This window comes from Herpailurus yagouaroundi, unplaced genomic scaffold (assembly GCF_014898765.1).
Source record: "Herpailurus yagouaroundi ecotype Mexico unplaced genomic scaffold, PumYag 198, whole genome shotgun sequence".
Taxonomy (NCBI): domain Eukaryota; kingdom Metazoa; phylum Chordata; class Mammalia; order Carnivora; family Felidae; genus Herpailurus; species Herpailurus yagouaroundi.
In genome coordinates, this window is record NW_024412429.1 from 7,818,594 (window position 1) to 7,841,241 (window position 22,648).

Consider the following 22,648-nt stretch of genomic DNA (forward strand, 5'->3'; position numbering starts at 1 on the left):
AGGTTCGTAAGTTCAGACCCCGCATCAGGCTCTGTGCTGACGATGTGGAGCCTGCCCAGGATTCTCTCTCTCTCCCTCTCTCTCCCCTACCTATCAAAATAATATAACAAACTCTATCAAAATAAATAAACAAGCATACACACATAAAATAAAGACGTATGGCCATTTACTTCTTTACCTGAAAAATGGCAAGAATTGGAGTAAGCAGTCCTAAGACCCCTTCCAGATCTAAAATTCTGTAATTTTATGGAATAAACAACTGAAAGAAATTGAGGAGGAAAGGAGGCAACCTTCCATCTTCTACCTCCCACATACCCCAGAAGGACAGTAGCCATTCAGCAAATATTTAGTGACTATTTTTCTGATTAGTGAAAGATAGTTAACTCAAGTACGGCATTCAGGTAAGCTTAACATCTGCTGCTTGTACTAGAAAAAACTCTAAACCAAGTACCAGGAGAACTATTTCTAAAAATACTCCTGTCACTATCTCAAGTTTTCTAGCCTTGAGGTTGCTTTGAAAATCCAGGCCTCAGTTTCTCAATCTACAAAACGTGAGAATTATGCCTTCAACTCCTATTCTAAAATGGTATGGACCAGGGTGCCTGGGGGACTCAGCTGCTTAAGCATCCAACTCTTGATTTCGGCTCAGGTCATGATTTCGCAGTTTGAGCCTCACACTGGGCTCTGAGGTGACAATGCAGAGCCTGTTTAGGATTCTCTCTCTCTCTCTCTGTCCCTCCCCTGCTCTCTCTCTCTCTCTCTCTCTGTCTCTCAAAATAAACAAATAAACTTAAAAAATAAAGAAAAACCAGGGGCGCCTGGGTGGCTCAATCAGTTAAGCTTCCAACTTCGGCTCAGGTCATGATCTCACGTTCGTGGGTTCAAGCCCCACGTTGGGCTCTGTGCTGACAGCTGAGAGCCTGGAGCCTGCTTCAGGTTCCGTGTCTCCCTCTCTCTCTGTCCCTCTCCCATTCTCATTCTCATTCATTCTCTCTCTCTCTCTCTCTCTCTCTCTCTCTCTCTCCCCCTCCCTCCCTCCCTCTCAAAAATAAACAATGTTAACAAATTGTTTAAATAAATAAATAATGGAAATAAATAAAAATAAAACAGTATATGGACCAACAAGTGAAGAAAAGGCAGATGTGCTGCAGGCACCTTCTCAGTTTTCCCAGCTCGAAGCAAATATGTGCTAATATTGATTCAGGAGATGCTACTTCACTGACACCTATTTTAGATAAGGAGCTTCTATTGACGTCCTGAAGGAAATGAATAAGGGTTGATTTTAGAGATAATAAATTGCAATAAAATCTATTAGTTTCCAAAGGGGGTTGTAAGTGCAGGTCACAAGTTAACATCCTGGTGCAAATAAAGTTTTAAAAGAAAGTAAAAGAAACGGGGTGCCTTTTCTGGCTCAGTCACTAGAGCACATGACTCCTGGTCTCAGGGTTGTAAGTTTGAGCCCCACATTGGGCGTAGAGATGACTTAAAAATCAAAAAAAAAAAAAAAATCTTAAGAGAAAATAAAAAATCACCTTCCCTATGGAAAAGAAAGACTACTTACTGCTTAGAAATTCTTTCCTGGGTAATATTTCACTCAAGCAAATAAACAAAATCCATTTCTCTCCCCCTCCTTCTTTCTTGAGGAAGGGCTACGACAGGAATACAGAGTGAATTTGCCAACTTACAGCCTGAGAGGTCAATGTGTGAAAGAAATCTGTAGGAAGGGGAACCTGGCCAAAGAAAAAGGAAGAACACGGACCAAAGAAATGCAGAAATGGGCAGGAGCTTGATGTCAAAAAGGGAGAACATGTGATAGGGGAAATTTCTCAGATAAGATCAAGAATGAAATCTCTACCTCGTGCAGCAACTGATGATCAACTTCCAAAAAGCTAGGAGATCAATTTTAGGACAAGTGGTTTGCTGAAATTAATAGAGAAATGCTAAAGCCATAAGGCTTCAGTGACCGGAGGATCTAAGCCAGAAAGCAGGGAACAAGGAGGTAGCAGGTCGGCATGATTTATCTCCCTCAGAAAAGAACAGCTGTGACATGCTGGAGGAAGTGAAGAAATGAAAACAGAAAACACTCCCAGCTTCTAGGAACAGAACATTATCTGGCTCTGAGATTCTAAACAAAGAGAAAAGGAGAACTGTCTGTGGTGATGAGGTGTAGGGTACCATCTCGGCACTGTGCCTGGCAAGAAAGAGGGCCACACATGCACACTTAGGGCCATGTCACGGTCACCAACAGAGAGCACACGTCATGAGCTGCTTAGAGAAGCCTGGCTCTGCCTCTCCCAAACTACCCACACATCAAGTCTAGAAGACAAAAGCTAGAGATTCCAAGAATGAAAAAGGCCTGGGTGGCTCGGTGAGCGTCCGACTTCAGCTCAGGTCATGATCTCACAGTTCGCGGGTTCGAGCCCCGCATCGGGCTCTGCGCTGACACCTACAGTCTGGAGCCTGTTTCCGATTCTGTCTCTGTCTCTGTCTCTGTCTCTCTCTCTGCCCCTCCCCCATTCACACTCTGTCTCTCAAAAATAAATACACGTTTTTAAAAAATGTGTTGTTGTTTTTTTTAATGAAAGGCCAACTATCTCATCCATGAGTACCATCCTGAAGGAGTACACAACTCGACTTCTTCCACCACTGGCTTTAACAATTACTCCGGCCAAACCTTTCTAGCTCTGGAGAATTCTTTTCTCCTTCGTTAACAATACTGCTAGTGGTAATGATTCGAAAGTTAAGAAGTGAAATTTAAAATCGGCATCAAAATTAAATTTAAGATAAGAAGAAAAACATTCTCATAGAAAGGATCGGTCAATAGTTATGTGTTCTACCGATTACGTACTGAAAGCGTCAGGCCTGTGTATGTCGTACGTAGCGCACTCACCTTTCAAACCAGACCGGCCAGCAGGCCTCCCGACGTTATTCCTCTGGTGCTTGGTGGACATGCGTTTTATCTGCCGAGGGGTGCTGGGGGGAGAGGTGCCATCAAGGTTCTCTGTATTGGTTTCATCTGAAAAGTCCTCTGGATCAGACTCAGAATTCTGGCAGCCAGAATCTCCTAACGCGCGCTCTTGCCTACGAAACATGATACGCAGAGAAAATACTCAGTGACGCGGTAAGTGAACTCAAATGTAAACTACTTGCAATTTCATTTAAGAACTCTTTGCAGAACTTTGCTACGGATACGTCTCCTCCTCGGCACCGGCGTCGTTCTCTATTTGTACGTGTGGCACTCACAGGAGAACTCCTCTTTCGCCCGGTGGAGTAACGACCGCGACTTCTGCTCTGACCGCGAACGGCGAACAGCAGGGGAACCGCACGAGCAGGACGGCCCGCAGTTTCTCTGCTTAGAGAACTCTGACGTCCGTGACGTTTAAAACCAAAAGCTCGCAGATTGAGTAAAAAGAGAGCAAAGGACTGGAAGATACCAATCAGACAGAACGAGGTATGTACGTGTGTGCTGGCCACTGAAAGCCGGGTGGGCGACTGGACTTGCCTCGTCCTGCCCGGGACCGCGGGGCTGCTCTTCCTCTGAGGCACACAGAACAGAAAGCCCAGGAACGTTCTATGGTGACCCCGGCAGCAAAGCAGGGGGCACCGCTAACAGACGAGAGGTCAATGTTCCTATGTTCTCCGGCAGGGCTCGGGTGAGCAGTGGGGGAGGACGCTGGGGAAGGAGAAAAAGGAATTCGTTTCTCTTCAGCTTCAAAATGCCACTCCTCACTAACTTGTCCTCTGGTAATGCTTCCGGCCAATTCTCTATCCCCAGCCAGCTTCTCAAACAGCACTATTTTGATAAAGTTCTATTTTTGCAAAACCAACAACAACAACAAAAAACTTATTAGTATAAACAGAAACAAATACAATCCCAGAACAGCAAACTAGAAGGAACCGATCATGAAGCTCCTTTCAAGTACATACCACAGTCTACCGCATTCTGAATATTCTTTATTAAATACACTTCAAATTTGTAAACATAACTCCACACTATATCCAAGACAGAACCAGTTTTCTTCCTGGCAATTCATATCCTAATATAAAATCAAAGCTATCACAAAATCAAGATGGAAAAAAAAAAACACTCTAAGATATAGGATACATTATTGAATTATACCGACAAAATATCAGAAAATAAACTTTCAAAAATAAAAATGCTGCAGAATTACATAAATTTACAGCACTGAAATCCATACAGAATCCCTCAGATGGGTCAAAAACCGACATAACCAGACAAGACCACTCTAGATACTGTGAATATACATGGCCCCACACATATGTGCATACATTAAGACATACAAATGAAATACCCCGAAAGCTGACTACAACAAATTAAATCATAAGCAAAGTTAGAAATGAGTTTTTTTTTTTATTTTTTTAACGTTTGTTTATTTTTGAGAAAGCATGCAGTGGGGGAGGGGTAGAGAGAGGGGGGAGGGGTACAGAAGACCCAAAGCGGGCTCTGCCCTGACAGCAGCAAGCCCGATACGGGGCTCGAACTCACAAACCATGGGATCATGACCTGAGCCGAGGTCGGACACTCAAACAACTGAGCCCCCAGGTGTCCCAGAAATAAGTTTTAAGTATTCCTGTTCCCTCAGGCTAACCACATCTATAATTTAAGTATCACACAGTCATACAATAAATAATACAACTTCCAGATGAACTTGGAATTTCCTACATCCATTTCTTCTACACTCACTGCAAAATAGCTGATTCAGCTGAACAGAAGATATGACTATCAGTGACAAGGTCACTCATCTCATTTCCCCGTGTGGTAGTGGTTACTAGCATAAGCTTGGAATGATTAACACTAGGCTTTGTGGCACAAGGGACTTTGGTTCAAAGGCTGACTGTGCTAGTTGGTAGCCATGTGGGCCTTCGCCAAATTACTTAGTATCTCCACATTGCGCATTTACCAAATAAAGATAATGCTTAGAATCCATACCTATGAGGATTTAATCCAATAATGCATGCTTAACAAAAGAGTAATAATAGAGCAGGGTTCACTAAATGATTTCTACTGCTCATATTATAAACCGTGGAAGTCACCAAGCCTATTGGCCATCATGAGGGAACCTGAGTTCCTTCCTCATCTGCTTAACATTAAGACAGGGGGTACCTGGCTGGCTCAGTTGGTACAGCAGGCAACTGCTGACCTCATGGTTGTTAGTTACAGCCCCACGGAGGGTGTAGAGATTATTTAAAAATAAAAATGTTTAAAAAAATAAAAAAGGAGAGGGGCACCTGGGTGGCTCCGTCGGTAAAGTGTCCACCTTTGGTTCAGGGCATGATCTTGCAGTAGGTGAGTGAGAGCCCCGCGTCGGGCTCTGTGCTGACAGCTCGGAGCCTGGAGCCTGCTTCGGATTCTGTGTGTCCCCCTCTCTGCCCCTCCCTCACTCATGCTCTGTCTTTCTCTGTCTCTCAATAATAAATGGACGTTAAAAAAATATATTTTTTTAAATAAAAAAGGAAAGAGAAGTCTGCCTTTGAGTTCAGCATGGTACAGGCCCAGAAACTATCTTAACATTTTTAACACCTTCTAAATTGTTTCAAATTCAATACTATAACTTTTTTTCCCCCACTAAGATAAAGTCAATGGTAAGGAAGGGCAGCATATTTCATTACTTTTGTATCTCCAAGTTTCTAGGATAGAACTCAAAAGCATTCAATGTTTTACCACAAAAACACATTTCATATTTCAGAACGGTAATCACAACAAAACTACAGCACAGACATTTAGTCAGTTAAACACATCAAGGCCAGATAGCAGCGAATGCCAGGCTAAACAGAAAAATGGAGTCAGATAAAGGAGCAAACGAGACAATCAAAACATCCCTCTGCAGTGAAGAGAGACGTGGACTCACGAAGCAGAAGACCAAAGGCTAAGTCCCAGCCTGACTAGACAGGTGACTGCATACGTGACTTAATCTTTCTACAACTAGGAAAAAGACTAATATATAATTTGTAAAGCCAACATTCTAAAATACTTCAGGAAATTCAGTTATAAATATTTCAAAAAAGTCAAGGATATCAAAATACTGGAAATAAATGGCTATGTGGAAAACACTACGGGATAAAACAGGCACAGAAAATGGCCTGTTTTAGTAGCATCCAGCAGCACTGTGTGCATGAATAAATTACTAAAACGCAAAGTATAGGAGGAGGAGGTTTTTATGAAGAGGGACTGAAAATGTCCAAACATCAGTGAGCCAGGTCTCCAAGGGCCAGCTCCCGGAGCTAAGGACAGAATCATGATCTCGGGATGAGGAGCGTTTATTTTTCAAGAAGTACCTTTGTCTGATCTACATACGATGGAAACAAGTCCACTGCTTTAGCAGATAAAAAGAGTCAAAGACAGTACATGTAATAAAGATGCTGACTTTTATGAAAAAATTTAATTTGGGGAAACAGAAAAAAAAATATTTGTCATCTAACTACGGACAAGTTATTTCTCTACACATGGAAAAATTCACTTGGCTGCACTCTCCAAATAAAAGTAAAAGACTAAATCCCTGTAATACTTCTCCAGAAGCTGAAGATCTCTTGTTTTCAAATCTCCATCTATCCCCAAACAGAAAGTCATCTTAGTCTATAACCTCACACACACAATAGACACTACTGGTTTCAAAGTATTTCCAAATTATTTAATTACTCTAACAGCAAACATAAAAAATGCATGGAAGCAAAGAGGAATACTGTCATAAACAATGTATTAAAATAAGATAAAACACGGTGCACTTCATCACTCTTTATTCATTATGCCACACAGAAAGTGAGGTAGAAAAACTGCCATGTGGAGCTGACAGCCACTTTCTTAGGATTACTTAAGCCCATCGAGATGGTACTCACACTCACTGAAAATGTTAATAGTTTACATTCCATCCAAGTAACTTAGTAACTTAATACATGTCAGTACAAAGTCCAAATATATTTGAAGGAATTTTTTAAAAGTCTAGCACTCAATAAGTAAAATTCGTGTCTGCCATCCTGTCAAAAATTACCAAAGAAAAGGAAAATATGGCCCAAACCAGGAAAAAAAAAATCAGTAAGCAGGCCAGAAATTTTGCTCAAACAGAACCTGTAAAGATGAAAACTATATCTGAAATGAAAAACACTCTGGATGGGATTTAAAAGCAGATGAGACACAGCAGAGGAAAAGAACCGTGAACTTGAAGATACAGCAATAGAAATGATCCAAAATGAATCAGAAAAAGATTAAGGAAAACAAAGAAAAAGAACAGAGCATCAGTTATCTGTGGGGCAGTAACAAGCAGTGTAACGTGTGTTATTAGAATCCAAAACAGAAAAAGGGAAGCACAGAAAAAATCTTTTAAGAATTAAGGGCTGAAAATGTTCTAAATTGGAAGGAAACTGTAGTTCACAGATCCAAGGAGCTCCACAAACTCCAAGCAGAACAACTTGAAGAAAACTATCAGTTTTGACTATGCACATCATAATCAAATTGCTGGAAACCAATGATGAAAAGAAAAATCTTAAAAGGAGACAGAGAAAAACAACTCGGCTTGGGAGTCTAAGCTAAGAAGCCATATACAATAGAGGGGTGGGAAGGGAAACCAAGCTAAAAGTTTCTTTTCTTTCTGTAAAAAGAAAAATTTATACACAAAATCTAGGAATATAAACACTAATGGTAAGTTCAAAAGAACGTGCATCATTTCAATTAAGTAACCGAAACCATCCAAAACCTCATTTTGTATTAGCTCATGTGAGATGAGCTAATGTGGTCAGTTGACTGGTTCAGAATGTTGCCATGGATACCAATTATTTTGGATGAGGAAAGTAATACAAGGTTTACATCAATTGCCCTGAAACACTGGCCTGATATGTGCTGAAAAACACACAAATGTGAAATTTCTTTCTAGTGCTAAATTTCTGACAGTCATATAAAACAGTGTCTCACTCTTTTCACATCAAACTTTGCTAAAGTACTATTCACTTGACATAGAATCTGGTCTAACAAAAGTGTGCCCTGAACTCAACCCAAGGGGTTTTGCTGTCATTTCAATGGAAAATGTGTGGAAGACAAGACAAAAATTCAAGTAACTAGGGGTTAAATAGTTCTGCTGTGACACAGTTGGTGAACCACATGGTGCCCGAAATAGCTCATCTATATAAAATAATGAAGTTGGATTAGACGAGTTCAAAAACATCTGTGGTTTTGCAAAAGCCCAAACACACCAAACACACACATACACACACACACACACACACACACACACACACACACACACACACCCTTCTTTAGAAGTTCTTTAGCAAAGTCCCTAGAAATCAATTTTAGGGACACCTGGGTGGCTCAGTCAGTTAAGCTTCCAACTTTGGCTTGGGTACTGATCTCACGGTTTGTGTGTTGGAGCCCCACGTCAGGCTCTGAGCTGACAGCTCAGAGACTGGAGCCTGCTTCAGATTCTGTGTCTCCCTCTCTCTCTGCCCCTCCCCTGCTCACACTCTGTCTCTCTCCCCCCAGAATAAATAAACATTAAAAGAAATATATTGAACTTTTTCATTGACTCAGAGTATAGGGTCTTTACAAACCTACTGAGTCTTGGTTTTCAAGACAGACATTCAAACTTAATTTTTTTTAAACTAAATTCATTTTTTTTTTAGCAAAAGCAGATTAAAAAAAAAAAAAAAAAGATTTCCCGTGAAAAGAACTATCCCTCCCAACCAGTCTCAAAGCTCTGGGAAGGCAGGGACCCATCTATTACTGTTTTACCACAGTTTCTCCAATGTCTAGGACAGTACCTGGTGCAGATTATGTGCCCAATAACTACCTACTGAATAAATGAACTTGTGAGGCAAAAATAATGTTCTCTTTTGATACTTCAGACTTATTCATCATCTAAAGTCTATTAAAATACAATCCCATTTAATTATTTGAAGAATGTAATTTTTTTTAAAGGCTGCAAGAATTAAATGATTGTTGATTTCTGTGGATGATGTTATTGGGATACTGTAACCCTAGGTGCCAAGGTAACTACCTCCCGTACAGAACAATGGCAATGGTGGATAACGGAGGGAATCGTGGTTTTGGAATCAGATTAACATGGGTTGAAATCCTTATGTCCCCACTCTTAAGAATACAAGCTTTAATCGAATTACTCTAAATTTGCTTACACTTTCATTTATTAGAAGCCTTCTTATCAAATGCCACTGAGACTTGTGGCTAGCCAGTTAATTTTATTTTATTTTATTTTTTTTTTTTAATTTTTTTTTTCAACGTTTATTTATTTTTGGGACAGAGAGAGACAGAGCATGAACAGGGAAGGGGCAGAGAGAGAGGGAGACACAGAATCGGAAACAGGCTCCAGGCTCTGAGCCATCAGCCCAGAGCCCGATGCGGGGCTCGAACTCACGGAGCGCGAGATCGTGACCTGGCTGAAGTCGGACGCTTAACCGACTGCGCCACCCAGGCGCCCCTAGCCAGTTAATTTTAAAAACACATATCAGGGGTGCCTGGGTGGCTCGGTCGGTTAAGTGTCCGACTTCAGCTCAGGTCATGATCTCACAGCTCGTGGGTTCAAGCCCCACATCGGGCTCTGTGCTGCCAGCTCGGAGCCTGCAGCCTGCTTCGGATTCTGTGTCTCCCTCTCTCTCTGCCCCTTTCCCACTCGTGCTCTGTCTCTCTCTCTCTCTCAAAAATAAATATTAAAAAAAAATTTTTTAAATACATATCAAGAGCATTAAGAATGAAACACGCAAACTCAAAAACCCGAAACATCTGTGGTGGCTGTGACTTTGGTGGCCTTCCACAAACCTGGCCTCCCAGTATTCACACCCTTCTATAATCACCTCCTCTTGAATCCAGTATGACCTTGTAACCTGCTTTAACTAAAGAGATGCAGTGAAAGTGACACTGGGCCAGTTACACCCTTGTCCTTCAGGGGAGGCTGGCCACAGGTAAGAAGGCCAGCAGCCCTGAGACTTCCGCAGTCTTCAAAGCCCCACCTAGGCAGGTGGACAGGCTGCACGAAGAGCCTAGCTAGGTCAAAGTCTTGTAAGCTTCCAGCTGACAGCCAGCACCAACTTGCTAGCTTGTGAGTGAGGCTATTTTGGACCTTCCAGCTGTCCACTGAACCCAAGCCAAGACCATGAGAAGCAGAAGACCCACTCAGTACTGTAACAGATAAGAAATGGTTTTCATTTTAAGCCATTAAGCTTTGATATGGCTTGTTAAATTATAAGAGATAACAGACACACATATAAAACTTAAACATCTACTTTCACTTTAAGCCCATGAATGAGATTAAACCTATCACCACTCTGATGAGGGCCACAGCCTTGCCTTTTAGTGTGGGTCCCTGAGAGAAGTCATGAGTCACACATACCACAACCCAGTGCGGTGTCTGCAATCCACACTCTGGTTCTTTAAAATAGAACAAGAATCTAAAGACTTTCGTGGAGCAACTTTTCCAGATTTTCATGATTTTTCTTCCTAAATGTTAACAGTACTCTCCTTTACCTATTTGATGGCAATTTTCTTTTTGTGACCTATCTTGAGACTTTCCAAAGTATTCCATCTAGAGAGAAACTACAATTCTCTTTTGCATTCACAGTTCACATGTTTGTATAAAAGCGTACTAAAAAAAAAAAAAAAAAAAAAGCGTACTAAATTATGCAATAACAATTAAAACATACAACAGACCTAAACAGATTTAGGAACAAACAAGGAACTCTTGATAAGCATATGTTTCAACTGGTGGAAACAGAAAGTCACGGCCATTCTAGAGTGTAACCTGTCAGTCATTCATAATGCTGCAAGCATCAGTAGATTATGTTTTATTGAAGAAATGGAGAAGGTCAGGTCTTGGAAAGGGTTAGGTCACGTATGGATAAGGCTTACCTGACTTAGATCTTCTAGCAAAAGTCTTTTATTTAACTCACAGATTTACACAAAGTATACTTTATCAGTCCTAAACTAGCTAGAACAAAAAGAACACTTAAAGATAAAAAAATAAATATACACTCCATATGGATAAGTTCTGCTCATCATTAGAAATAAAAATAATTATAACCTGTTGAAAAAAGATTTTCAGGGGTGCCTTGGTGGCTCAGTCAGTTGAGCGTCTGACTCTTGATTTCAGTTCAGGTCATGATCTCACAGTTGTGATACTGAGCCTCACATCTGGGCTCCATGCTGGGCGTGCAGCCTGCTTGGGATTCTCTCTCTCCGGCTTCTTCTGCCCTCCCCCTCTCCCCACCACTCTCAAAAAAAAAAAAAAAAAAAAGTATTTTCAGATGAAGTCTTTCAGAAAACAAAGTCTTATAAACAAATATAGGGGCGCCTGGGTGGCGCAGTCGGTTAAGCATCTGACTTCAGCCAGGTCACGATCTCACGGTCCATGAGTTCGAGCCCCGCGTCGGGCTCTGGGCTGATGGCTCAGAGCCTGGAGCCTCTTTCCGATTCTGTGTCTCCCTCTCTCTCTGCCCCTCGCCCGTTCATGCTCTGTCTCTCTCTGTCCCAAAAATAAATAAAAACGTTGGAAAAAAAAATTAAAAAAAAAAACACACAAATATAACAAACTGCTTTAAAGACTTATCTTTCATTTCTGGTTAACCAGAAGACTACTCCAAAAAAGAACTAGAACCAAAAGAAGAGAGAGAGAAAAAAAGATAAAGAAAGAGAAGCTTTACATATCTAAATACATATAAGTCATGCTACAGATGAAAAGACAAATGTGATTATTCTCGTTTTTTCTGCAATTTTGCTGCAAGAACTGAGGATAAAAAGAAGAGGGCAAAGAATAAGACATTTTCAGGTGTGCTTTCTTATTTTTACCAGTTCTAACAGCTCCAAAAATGTATGAGCATATCTATCATCTACATCTTTTTCCAAAGCTCTGCAAATCAACACTAGATCGTATGAATATAGATTCGCAAGGAGACAATCAAAATGGAACAAAAACCCTTCTGAGATGCACCGATTTGGGGCCTTCCATCTGAGTTGTTCAACATGAACAGGAGAAGGATGCCGGCAGCACAGGTGAGAGGATGTCTTTTCAATACAAGACGTGAAAATAAACACAGATCAGTCTTGTTGTGAACGCATCTGATGATGAAATGCCCATGGAAAAGAATTTAAAGAAAGCAACATAAAAGTGCTAATTCATTCAAAAGGAGAATTGCAGGGGTGCCTGGGTAGCTCAGTCAGTTTAGCACCCGACTCTTGGTTTCAGCTCCGATCATGATCTCGCAGTTTGCAGGTTCGATCCCCACGTCAGACTCGGCGCTGACAGTGTGGAGCCTGCTTAGGACTCTCTCTCTCTCTCCCTCTCTCTCTGCCACATCCCTGCTCATGCTCTCGCTCGCTCAAACTAAATAAACCGAAAGAAAGAAAGAAAGAAAGAAAGAAAGAAAGAAAGAAAGAAAGAAAGAAAGAAAGAAAACTGCAGGGCTGAAGCAGCTTAAGTGGGAAGATGAAAAACTGGATCAATGCTGGAAGGAAGAGCAAACAAAGGGTCTTCTATGCCAAGTGTGCACAAAGCATTAAAGAGAAACAAGAAAAATGCTTAAAATTTTAAAGGGAGCAAAAAAAAATTTTTTTAAGGTAGCAGTAAGAATTATGATGTCCCTCTACCTACTCTAACAAATGAGAACATTTTTTAAATTCCCTTATTTTAATTTTAATTTATTTGTGGAAAAAAACACATTTTCTATCATGAATTACTCCCTGTCATTCTTAGAAATCAAGTAACTGTGGAGCCTCTTTCTGTAGGAAACACATGAGCTGTCTGAATCGCCTTAGCTCAAGTTACCTTTCTAATTCAGATTTTTAAAATAGTTTTAACTATAAATATGCTCTGTGACACACACACACGCACACACACACACTCAAAAGATGAACCCTAACTCTTGGGGGTAGATAGATCTAGGAAATATGAGTATATTAAATATATTCTCCCAGGGTTTTTAGCGACGTAAACTGCAAAGAAAAGTGAGGAAAGCAATTAGGACAATTTGGACGTAACATCCCTCACCTCTGCTTTGACATCAGCTCAGAAAAGCTCATTTATCTAGGGACCAGATCTTGGGTTTCCAGCACCATGCTCCAACAGAAGAACCAGAAGAAATGGCTGAATTCAGGACTGCGGCAAAGACGATGTAATACAAGCCTGGAGCACTTTGTAGTGCCAGCAAGTGAGGAAGTGCTCAAAAAACAAACAAACAAACAAACAACCTATGGGAGTATTTTAGAAGGACACAGAAACAGAGTTCCCATTGGCTAAAACTGGAAAATTCTGAGCAACAAAATACAGATATAGAATTATACTCATGAATTATATCCAATTATAACCATGAATCCATATTGATATAATTACTAAATAAATACATGGGAGAAGAGAGAAATCACCTGTACAGACAAAAATCCAAAGAATTGAAGTCTACATTCCCCTCCCAAGGACGGGGAGGTTAACTCCCCACCACTTAGGTAGAATAACGTGTCAACGCTGGCTCACTAGCTGTGACAAATGTAGACAGTAGAAATACTGAAATTCTTTACACTATCTTTGCAATTGTCTCTAAATCTAAACTATTTTATAATAACCAATTTATTTTACACTTGATTATCTTAATGATGCTGTATGAGACAGTTCCTCAATGATGCTGAATAAATTTGGTGTTACTGTACCAGGTACAAAAGACTAAGAACCAGGACTAAATGGAAAATGTAGTATTATGAAATCAAGCAATTCTTTATCAACAGAACTGATGACTGTGGTTGTAAAAAAATTTCAAACGATAAGGAAAGAAATGCCCTTTAAAACAGTGACTTCCAAAATTGGGATATGCATCAGATTTCTATTTATGTTTTTAATCAGCTGTATAATTCGTTACACAGTAATGAATGATTTCCATTCTAACAGTATAATTGCCTCCATTAGGTACTGAATTCTGACCATCTGCCAGGCACTATGCTAACCATCATATGTAATTTCACCTAATCCTTGCCAGAGCTTATGGAGCCATTGTAGAAAGGCTTCTTTGCCCAGAAGGCCACTTCTCATTGATTATGAGAAGCGCTCGTCATCAAATACCCGTTACATACTAGGTAGTCAGTTAGGCACTCTACAAATGTTATCTTATTTCACCTTCCTGACGACCCCCGCAGGTACTACTGCGATCCCTAAGCTGCAAAGGTAACTTGTGTGATCAGCTGGAAAGGACCTGAGCCAGAACTGGAGTCCTGGCCTAACCCCATGGCCCAGGGCCCCTGCACCCCCAGCCTGGTTGCTGGGACGTCTGCCCTCTCCCGGGGGCAGACACGGAGGAATACTCCCCCTGTGGAAGGAGGCCCCTACGGGCTGGAGAAAGAACGTGGGAACAGTTCGGAGATGTAGTACTCAGCCGAGCTGCAGGACTCCTGTCTTTGCTGATGCCTTTTAACCACTCCACGTCGAAATTTCCTCACCTATAAAGGCGTTAGCCTGGCTAAGATACTGAGTCTCAATTCGGCTGGGGACCACAGTGTGACTACAATTTAAGTGAAAAAACAAAACGAAACAGAATAGTGAGGGCTTTGCTTGCCCTACTTCTTTCTGCGTATAAAAGAAAAGGTCTAAGTCAAATCCTCTCCCCTTCAGGTAGCTGCTCACCTTCCCTACCAAGTCCAAGAATTACACCCTGTCTTCCCTTAATTTACTGTCCTCTAATAGAGCACTCCTCAGATCAGGCTAGTGTTTCCACTCGTTTTGTGTAAATCTGCGTGTGTTTATATCTAAAACAGAGCCTGAAACTACCCCCTAGAAGGACAGAAAAGCAAGCCTTTTAAATCAGAGAACGATAATTTGAAATTAACAATTAACTTTTTTTTCATTGAGAACAGGATTTTGTGTAAGAGAGGAGACAGAGGGCAATATAAAAATTTTAAGGTGTATTATCTTATTCACTTCCGTTTTTTTGTTTCTTGGGTCTTTGTTGTAGTGACTGGTTTATTTAGAGCTGAAAACACACATTAACTGTCCCACGCTTCCCTGTGTGTGTAGCTGCGTCAGTGACACTATTAGCTCCTCCAGGACGTTAACTGTGCCATTCGTTCAACAGCGGCCCTACCGGACAAGCGTTGTGCTAAGAGTTGAGGAAGAACACACGACTCAACGAGAGCGTCACCATTCCTGCCCTCCTGCAGCTTCCAATCTACAGAAAGAACTAGATACTTAGCACGTAAGTGCGCACACACCAGTGTTTTCAGTGCGGTCCCCCACTACGCTGTGAACGACTGCTGGCGGACGGGGTCCAGCCCCGAGAACTGGGACAATTCCCAGCGACGATAAAGCAGACTTCTTTAAGAAGCAACATTTCAACCGAGATTTCAAAGCTCCGAAGGCCCCGGCTGGACGAAGGAGAGGAGGCGCAGCTGAGACAGAGGAGCACGGGGCTCAGGAGGAACCGAAAGGCCGTAACGACCAGGCGCAGAGCGGGCAGAGTGAACGAGAGCCCCCGCAGGCGCAGGCGGCCGTCGGATTATGTCCTTCGTCCTAACAGGAACATGTAGCCGCGCGGGCGCTAAAGCGAGGAGGACATGAGTGAACCCACCTCCCTAAGCATCTCCCGCCCCACTGTGCTCTACTAGACAGACGTACAGATACGCACCATTTTCTGGCACTACGTCGACTTTTTCACACACAAGGCTTCTCAACTATTCCATCACAAAGCCAACCTAAAGGGTTATTCTGTCTATGCTATTTCAACAAGCAAGACCGTTCCCCGGCTGGGAGCCCAAAGAGGAAAGAGAACTGCTCACCTGAGAGGAACGATCGATGCCTTTAGGGATCGTGAAATCCTTAGAAATGGCCCCTTAACAACCAAGAAGTAAAATACTACCCAACACTAAAGACGTAATTAAAGATATATACACGTACACAAAGTTGTCTCGTGAAAAATATAATTTTCTTCTAATTAAAAACTATGTAAACTAGGAAAAAAATGTAAATGGGTCTAAAACAATTTTAGAAGAAAAAAATAAAAGCTCCCATTTTTAATTATATAGCTTTCTTCACTCAAGAGAACATAATTGGTAACTGTGGTTGAATACATAAGGCCAACGTGAAATTTACTGGAAATGTAGAGCCTAGAAGTCTTGTTTGTGCCAAAAATAAACACCACCTACGGTTTCAGAAAAGAATGTCTCACAGTATACACTTAAATGCAACATGTACAAAAAATATAGGGAACGCAAAAAGAGTTAACGTATCAAAACTGTATTTCTGTTTAATTTTTTTTCTAACGTTTATTATTAAGAGGCAGAGAGAAACAGACCATGAGCATGGGAGGGCCAGAGAGAGGGGGAGACACAGAATCCAAAGCAGGCTCCAGGCACTGAGCCGTCAGCAAAGAGCCCGACGCAGGGCTCAAACTCACAAACTACAAGATCATGACCTGAGCCGAAGTTGGACACTTAACTGACTGAGCCACCCAGGTGCCCCTTTTTAATTTTTATTTGAGAGAGACACAGAGAGAGAGAGTGAGCACTTGCTAGCAGGGCAGAGGGGCAGAGGGAAAGAGAAACATTCCTAAGCAGGCTCCACACTCAGCACAGAGCCCAATGTAGGGCTCAATCCCACATTGAGGTCAGGGATTATGACCTGAGCCGAAATCAAGAGCTGGATGCTTAACCAGTTGTGTCGCTCAGGCACCCCAAAACTATATTACCTTATAGCTCAATCATCAGACCACGAATTCCCTGAAACTGAATGCAAATTTTTATTACGTGCATTTTTCAGAGGAGTCAAGAGTCTACGGTTTTGATCAGATTCTCAAATACAATCTATGACCGAAAAAAGGTAAAGAAGCAATGACCTAGAGAATATTTACCACGCATTTAGCAGAGTTCTCTTTTCAAAATACCTCATCCTGACATGTACTAGACACTCAGAGAATGAGGTTTCAGAGGCATAACTAATTCAAAATCAATACTCAAGCTACAAGGGCACAGCCACACTAGCCAAGAACGGAGGAAAACCCCCTCCCAACCACAAATACTGGCTTCACACAAAACTGACTTAAAACTCACCTAATGGTCATGAAGTAAACCAAATAAGAAAATCATTTTCAATCTTTGGTGACACGCTGTTGTTTTAGGTTTAGGATGACATGAACCTCCACACTCCCTGCAAAAGTGGTTAATTAAAATAACATTTAATTTTGTGAACACAGTTAATTTAAGAATAAGTAAATAATCCTAGAGAAGAACTGGAGAACTACAGAAGAACAAGAGATTTTAAGCAGTGATTTTTCCAGTGATGGTTGCCTTTGTGTTTATCCTTCCTGGGCCTCATCAAATTTTTTAAATCTATGGGTTTATAGTGCTCATCAAATTTGAAACATTTACAGTCATTATTTCTTAATCTTTTCCCTGTTTTCCCCCTTTCTTTCCTCTTTTAGGAACTTCAATTACACAATGCTGACTGCTTGATACGTCCTCATGTGTCACTGTTGTTCTCTACATTTTTTCTGGTCTTTGTTCTCTCTGTACTACATCTTACAACACTGACATTGCTAGGCCCACAAGTTCAGTAATTTTTTTTCTATAGGGTCTGTTCTGTTGAAAATCCCACCTGGTGTATTTGTAATTTCAGATACTCTATTTTTCATCTCTTGAAGTTCCATGTGGTCTTTTTTATCTATTTATTTTTCTCCAATGTTCGTTCATGTTTTCCTTTAAACAGCTGAATTGCAACCACATTAACAATTCCTTCTTCTACTTCTATCATCTTTGAAATTTCTGGGAGTGTTTCTATTGATTGTTTCTCTAGGTCAAGGGTCATCTTTTCGGGCTTATTGACATGTCTAGTAATTTTTGGTCACATGTTAGACATTATAATTTTATGCAACTGACTATCTGAATTTTGTTATCTTCCTTTAGAGACCATTTGGCATTTTCTTTTTTTTTTCACAAGCTGTTATTTCTAATTCCACTTTATCCTGTCAAGGTTTGTTTTCAAGCTTGGGTAGACTAATTCCAGACATGCTTTTACTCTAGGATTCTACTACTAAGATGTGAATCTTCCATATCTTTATTGCATGTCCCAGTGACCAACAAACAAGAACTTTTCACTTTGACCACTAGAAATTCAAATACCTCCAAGTCCCATGTGAACTCTGGGCACCTTTTGGCTCACAGTTCTCCAGTGTCTCTTTGCTTAACCTTGTAGAGTTTCTACTCTACACAAGTGCATCTTGTATTCAAACACTCAAAGAAGTCTTTGGTAGATTTCTGGAGTTCTTTTTCTATATCATTCCTTTCTCTACGCAACTCTGCCCTCAACTTCCAACCACTTCAGTCTCCCTGAACTCCAATCTGCCTCCTCAATTCAAGAAGACTACTCTGCTTTGCTGCGGATATTCCTGCCTGCACCACAGTCTAGAACGGTTTGCGGGCAGAAAACCAGGGTAATTACAGGGCTCTCTTCATGTGTTTCCCTTGTCTCAGGGAGGACAATCCCGTATAGTCCATTATCCAGTGTCTGAAAACAGTTGTTCTGTATTTACATTTATCCAAAGTATGATAGGAATAGTTTATTATATACAACTAAAAGGCAGTATATGTATAAATTTTTATTTTAAAAATTGCTCTGTGGACTATTTAGTGTTAAAACAAAATGGTACTCTATCTACTCTGTTTTACACATAAGGAAAAGCCATACGTAACTTTCAAAGTGACTAATTTCACAACATAGCTAACTATTTTATGATAGGATCATACAGCAGTTACTTTAGGAAACAAAGAAGAGGGAAAATTTTGTTTAAAAACAAAGAAATTAATATAAGAAGGGAAACATTTCATTTTATTGGTTAAAATATTTACAAATAGTCAAATCCAACCCATTTATTTTGTAGCAATTAAAACACTTTGTTTGTGTCCCAGTTTCTATAATTTACATAAGATCAGAAAGACTCTTTGTAAACCTAATTGTAGAAGGGAAGATAAAAGATCTAAAACAAGATTTAGCACACAAAACTGATATCACTTAAATATACGAATATTTTAAAAATGACATACTTTTCAACTATAGATGGCACCAGAACACCAAACAAATACATAGCATTTTTGGCAGTTTCTCATGTCTGCTTGTCAGAAAAACTATAAGTAGTTCTATTACTCTAATTTCTACTGCTGAGGGGAAAAAAATCATTAACAGAAAAAAAATGCCCCTAAATTTTTCTGACTTAGCTACAATCATCCAAACAAAATTTCTAATATATTAAGACAAGAAGCCACTCGATTTCTTTTTTTTATAATTTTTTTTAACATTTATTTATTTTTGAGAGAGAGAAAGAGACAGAGTGTGAGCAGGGTAGGGGCAGAGAGAGGGAGACACAGAATCTGAAGCAGGTTCCAGGCTCTGAGCTGTCAGCACAGAGCCCAATGCAGGGCTCGAACCCACGAACCATGAGACCACAACCTGAGCTGAAGTTGGACGCTTAACCGACTGAGCCACCCAGGCGCCCCAAGAAGCCACTCAATTTCTGAAAATTTATACTTAAAAAAACAAGTATATCCCTCTTCTACAAGAATAACTTTAACTATACTGAGTCTCAATACTTCCTTACAGCTTGATATTGTGTTGGTTAATCACTACTACTTTTGTTGATGTTTTTTTCATCTATGATTCTTTCCTCAGTGCCTACAGGACCTTTAATAAAGCAACATACTCCCATGATATATTGCATTACTAGAAACTTTTATTAACAGAGATAGAAATAATAAGGAACTGAGGTATCTTACAAAATATACTGAAAAAGTGTTGGCTACAGCTGGAAAATTCTTTCTAAAGAATCAATTTACCGCTTAAATTGAAGCTGCATTAGTTACTTTAAAGCATCCTTGCAATAAATACTTACTAATAGTTACTATATCCTAAACATTATTCTAGGCACAGGGATACAAGGGGTTAGAAGATAAAGGTAACCGAAACAATCCCATAAAGACTACTGTTGAAGGACTCACCTTCCCGATTTCCTGTTGCAATTACTACAAAAGTAACAATAATTAAGACAGTGTGGTTATGGCATATGATAGGTACATAGATCGATCAATGGAACAGAACTGAGTGTCCAGATATAAACTTAACGGACTTTTGACAAAAGTGCCTAGACCTTCAATGGGGAAAGAAGAGTCTTTTCAGCAAATGGTGCTCGGATAAACAGATAACCACATACAAAAGAACGAAGATGCACCCTTAACTCACACTATATACAAAAATCAACTCAAAATGCATCAAAGATCTAAATGTAAGAGCTAAAATTATAAAACTCTTACCCAAAAACTGGGGTAAATTTGTAGGACCTCAGATTTGGCAATGGATCCTTAGATACAGACTCAAAAGCATGAGCAACAAAGGAAAAAAATAAATAAATTAGACTTCATCAAAATTTAAAATGTTTGTGCATCAAAAGGCACTATCAAGAAAGTGAATAAGATAATCCACAGCACGAGAGAAAATATTTGCTAATCATATATCTGATAAGGGACACATCAAGAATATACAAAGAACTCTTATAACTCAGTAATAAAAAGACAGAGAACCCAATTTAAAAATGGAGATAGGATCTGAATAGACACTTCTCTAAAGAAGATATGTAAATGGCTAACAAGCATCTAAAAAGATGCTCACCACCATTAGGAAAATGTAAATCAAAACCAAAAGATGGCACTGGATACCCAGTAGGATAGTTATAATCAACAAGTTAGATAATTACAAGTGTGGACCAGGAGGTGAAGAAATCAGAAGTCTCCTAAGCTGCTGGTGGGAATGTTAAATGGTGCAGTCACACTGGAAAACATACGATGGAACAGTTGCAATCCTAAGTATTTACCCAAGAAAAATGAAAACACGTGTCCACTCACTTGTGCATGAATGTTTATAGCAGCATTATTCATAATGCCAAAAGGTGGAAACAACTCAATGTTAATCAAATGATGAATGGATAAACAAAATATATTAAATCCTTTAAAAGGAATATTATTCAGCCGTATAAAGGAATTAAGACTGATACATGGAATATCATGGATGAAACTTGAAAACATTATGCTATGGGAAAGAAGTCAATCACAAAAGACCACATGTTGTATCCTTCAATTTATATAAAATGTTTAGAACAGTCAAATATCCAGAGACAGAAAGCAGATTAATGGTTACTTAGGGTTGAAGGGCATGGGGATTTGAGGGTGGCAATAGCTAAAGGGTGTAGAGTTTCCTTTTGAAGTGATTAAAATGCTCTAAAATTGAGTGTGGTAGTGGTTACATATACACTCACAGATGTATTAAACTGTGAAAGTATTAAACCAATTGATCTGGACACTTCAGATAGGTGAATTATATGGTATATGAATTATATCTCAATAAAGCTACTTTATTTCTTTTGCTTTTTTTTTTCCCCTTGGGGTTGGGGGGAACACCTGGATGTGAATCAGAGACTTCCTGATGCACAGAAAGCTATTTAAAAAACAAAACAAAACAATAAAAGCAAGATCCCTACTCCTATAGTTCTCTTATGCTCCATGTAAATTACAATTCTGACTACTTTCTGATCAATTAGATGTGCAATGCTTTCGATAGTCCAGAATTCAAATATATACACTAAGGTTAGTACAAGCTTTTAGCACCTTAATACCAAGAAAGTCTATCTCACCTGTTCATTTCTTAAAGAAACTGTGAACAGTAATAAATTTGGAAAACTGTATGGTACAGATCTCCACATACCAAATTAACTCATTTAATCACTTATTCAAATTCTGAAAAAAAAAAATGAAAAAGCACTAGCAAACTAGCAGGATCTGAGAGGAAGGCAATCGAATATTTCTACTAAAACAAGGGAAACTGGGATATTACGACAGGCTCTACATTAACTCTCACTCAAATACCATTTCCAGGAACAAAGCTCTTACCAGGCATGTAACATATAGTACCAGTGATGCAAAAAAGCAGTAGAAATATAAGCCTAAAAGAAAGGGCACTCCTGTGTCTTTTTATTAGTTCACTAGTTCTCAGAAAATGAGTGCATACAGAGAATCCAGAGGAAAAGGTGCCAAGAACCAGTGAAATTTACTGAAGTGGTTATCAGTGATAATTCATTGAATTAACTCTTATTCATTCCATCGACAGTTAGGACCTACTATGTGCACAACTTACTGCAAGAAGGTTTCCAATGATGTAAAATACATAAAGCCCATATTATAAGCTCCTTTACAGCTTGCATGTAGCCTACAGTAATCTTCCAGAAAATATCACAGAAAATATTTATGTTATAAATACTTATTTATAGATTATAAATATTTGTTATGTTATATTTACAAATAAATAAATATTTGTTATTTTTCCAGAAAATGGGTCTAAAATTATTTTCCCTTAATTTCATGTGTTGGACTCTCTAGCTTTAATAAATGGAAGAAAACTAAAAGACTTAACTATGTGGGGGCACCTGGGTGGCTCCGTCGGTTAAGCATCAACTTCGGCTCACGTCATGATCTCACAGTTTGTGAGTTTGAGCCTCACGCCGGGCTCTGTGCTGGCAGCCAGGAGTCTGGAGCCTGCTTCGGATTCTGTGACTCCCTCTCTCTCTGCCCCTCCCCGGCTCAGACTCTGTCTCTGTCTCTCTCAAAAATAAATAAAATGTTAAAAAA

At 39.8% G+C, this 22,648-nt stretch overlaps 1 protein-coding gene across 4 annotated transcripts in view; it reads right to left on the reverse strand.

The window, feature by feature from the left end:
* The window catches only part of MAP3K4 (mitogen-activated protein kinase kinase kinase 4), a 114,352-nt gene that overhangs the window by 72,567 nt on the left and 19,137 nt on the right, over window positions 1-22,648 (reverse strand). For all 4 annotated transcript variants that reach the window (XM_040448707.1, XM_040448705.1, XM_040448706.1 and 1 more), the window contains exon 2: window positions 2,891-3,081. In XM_040448707.1, the coding sequence (XP_040304641.1) occupies window positions 2,891-3,081 (191 nt within the window). The remainder of the gene's footprint in view (window positions 1-2,890; window positions 3,082-22,648) is intronic.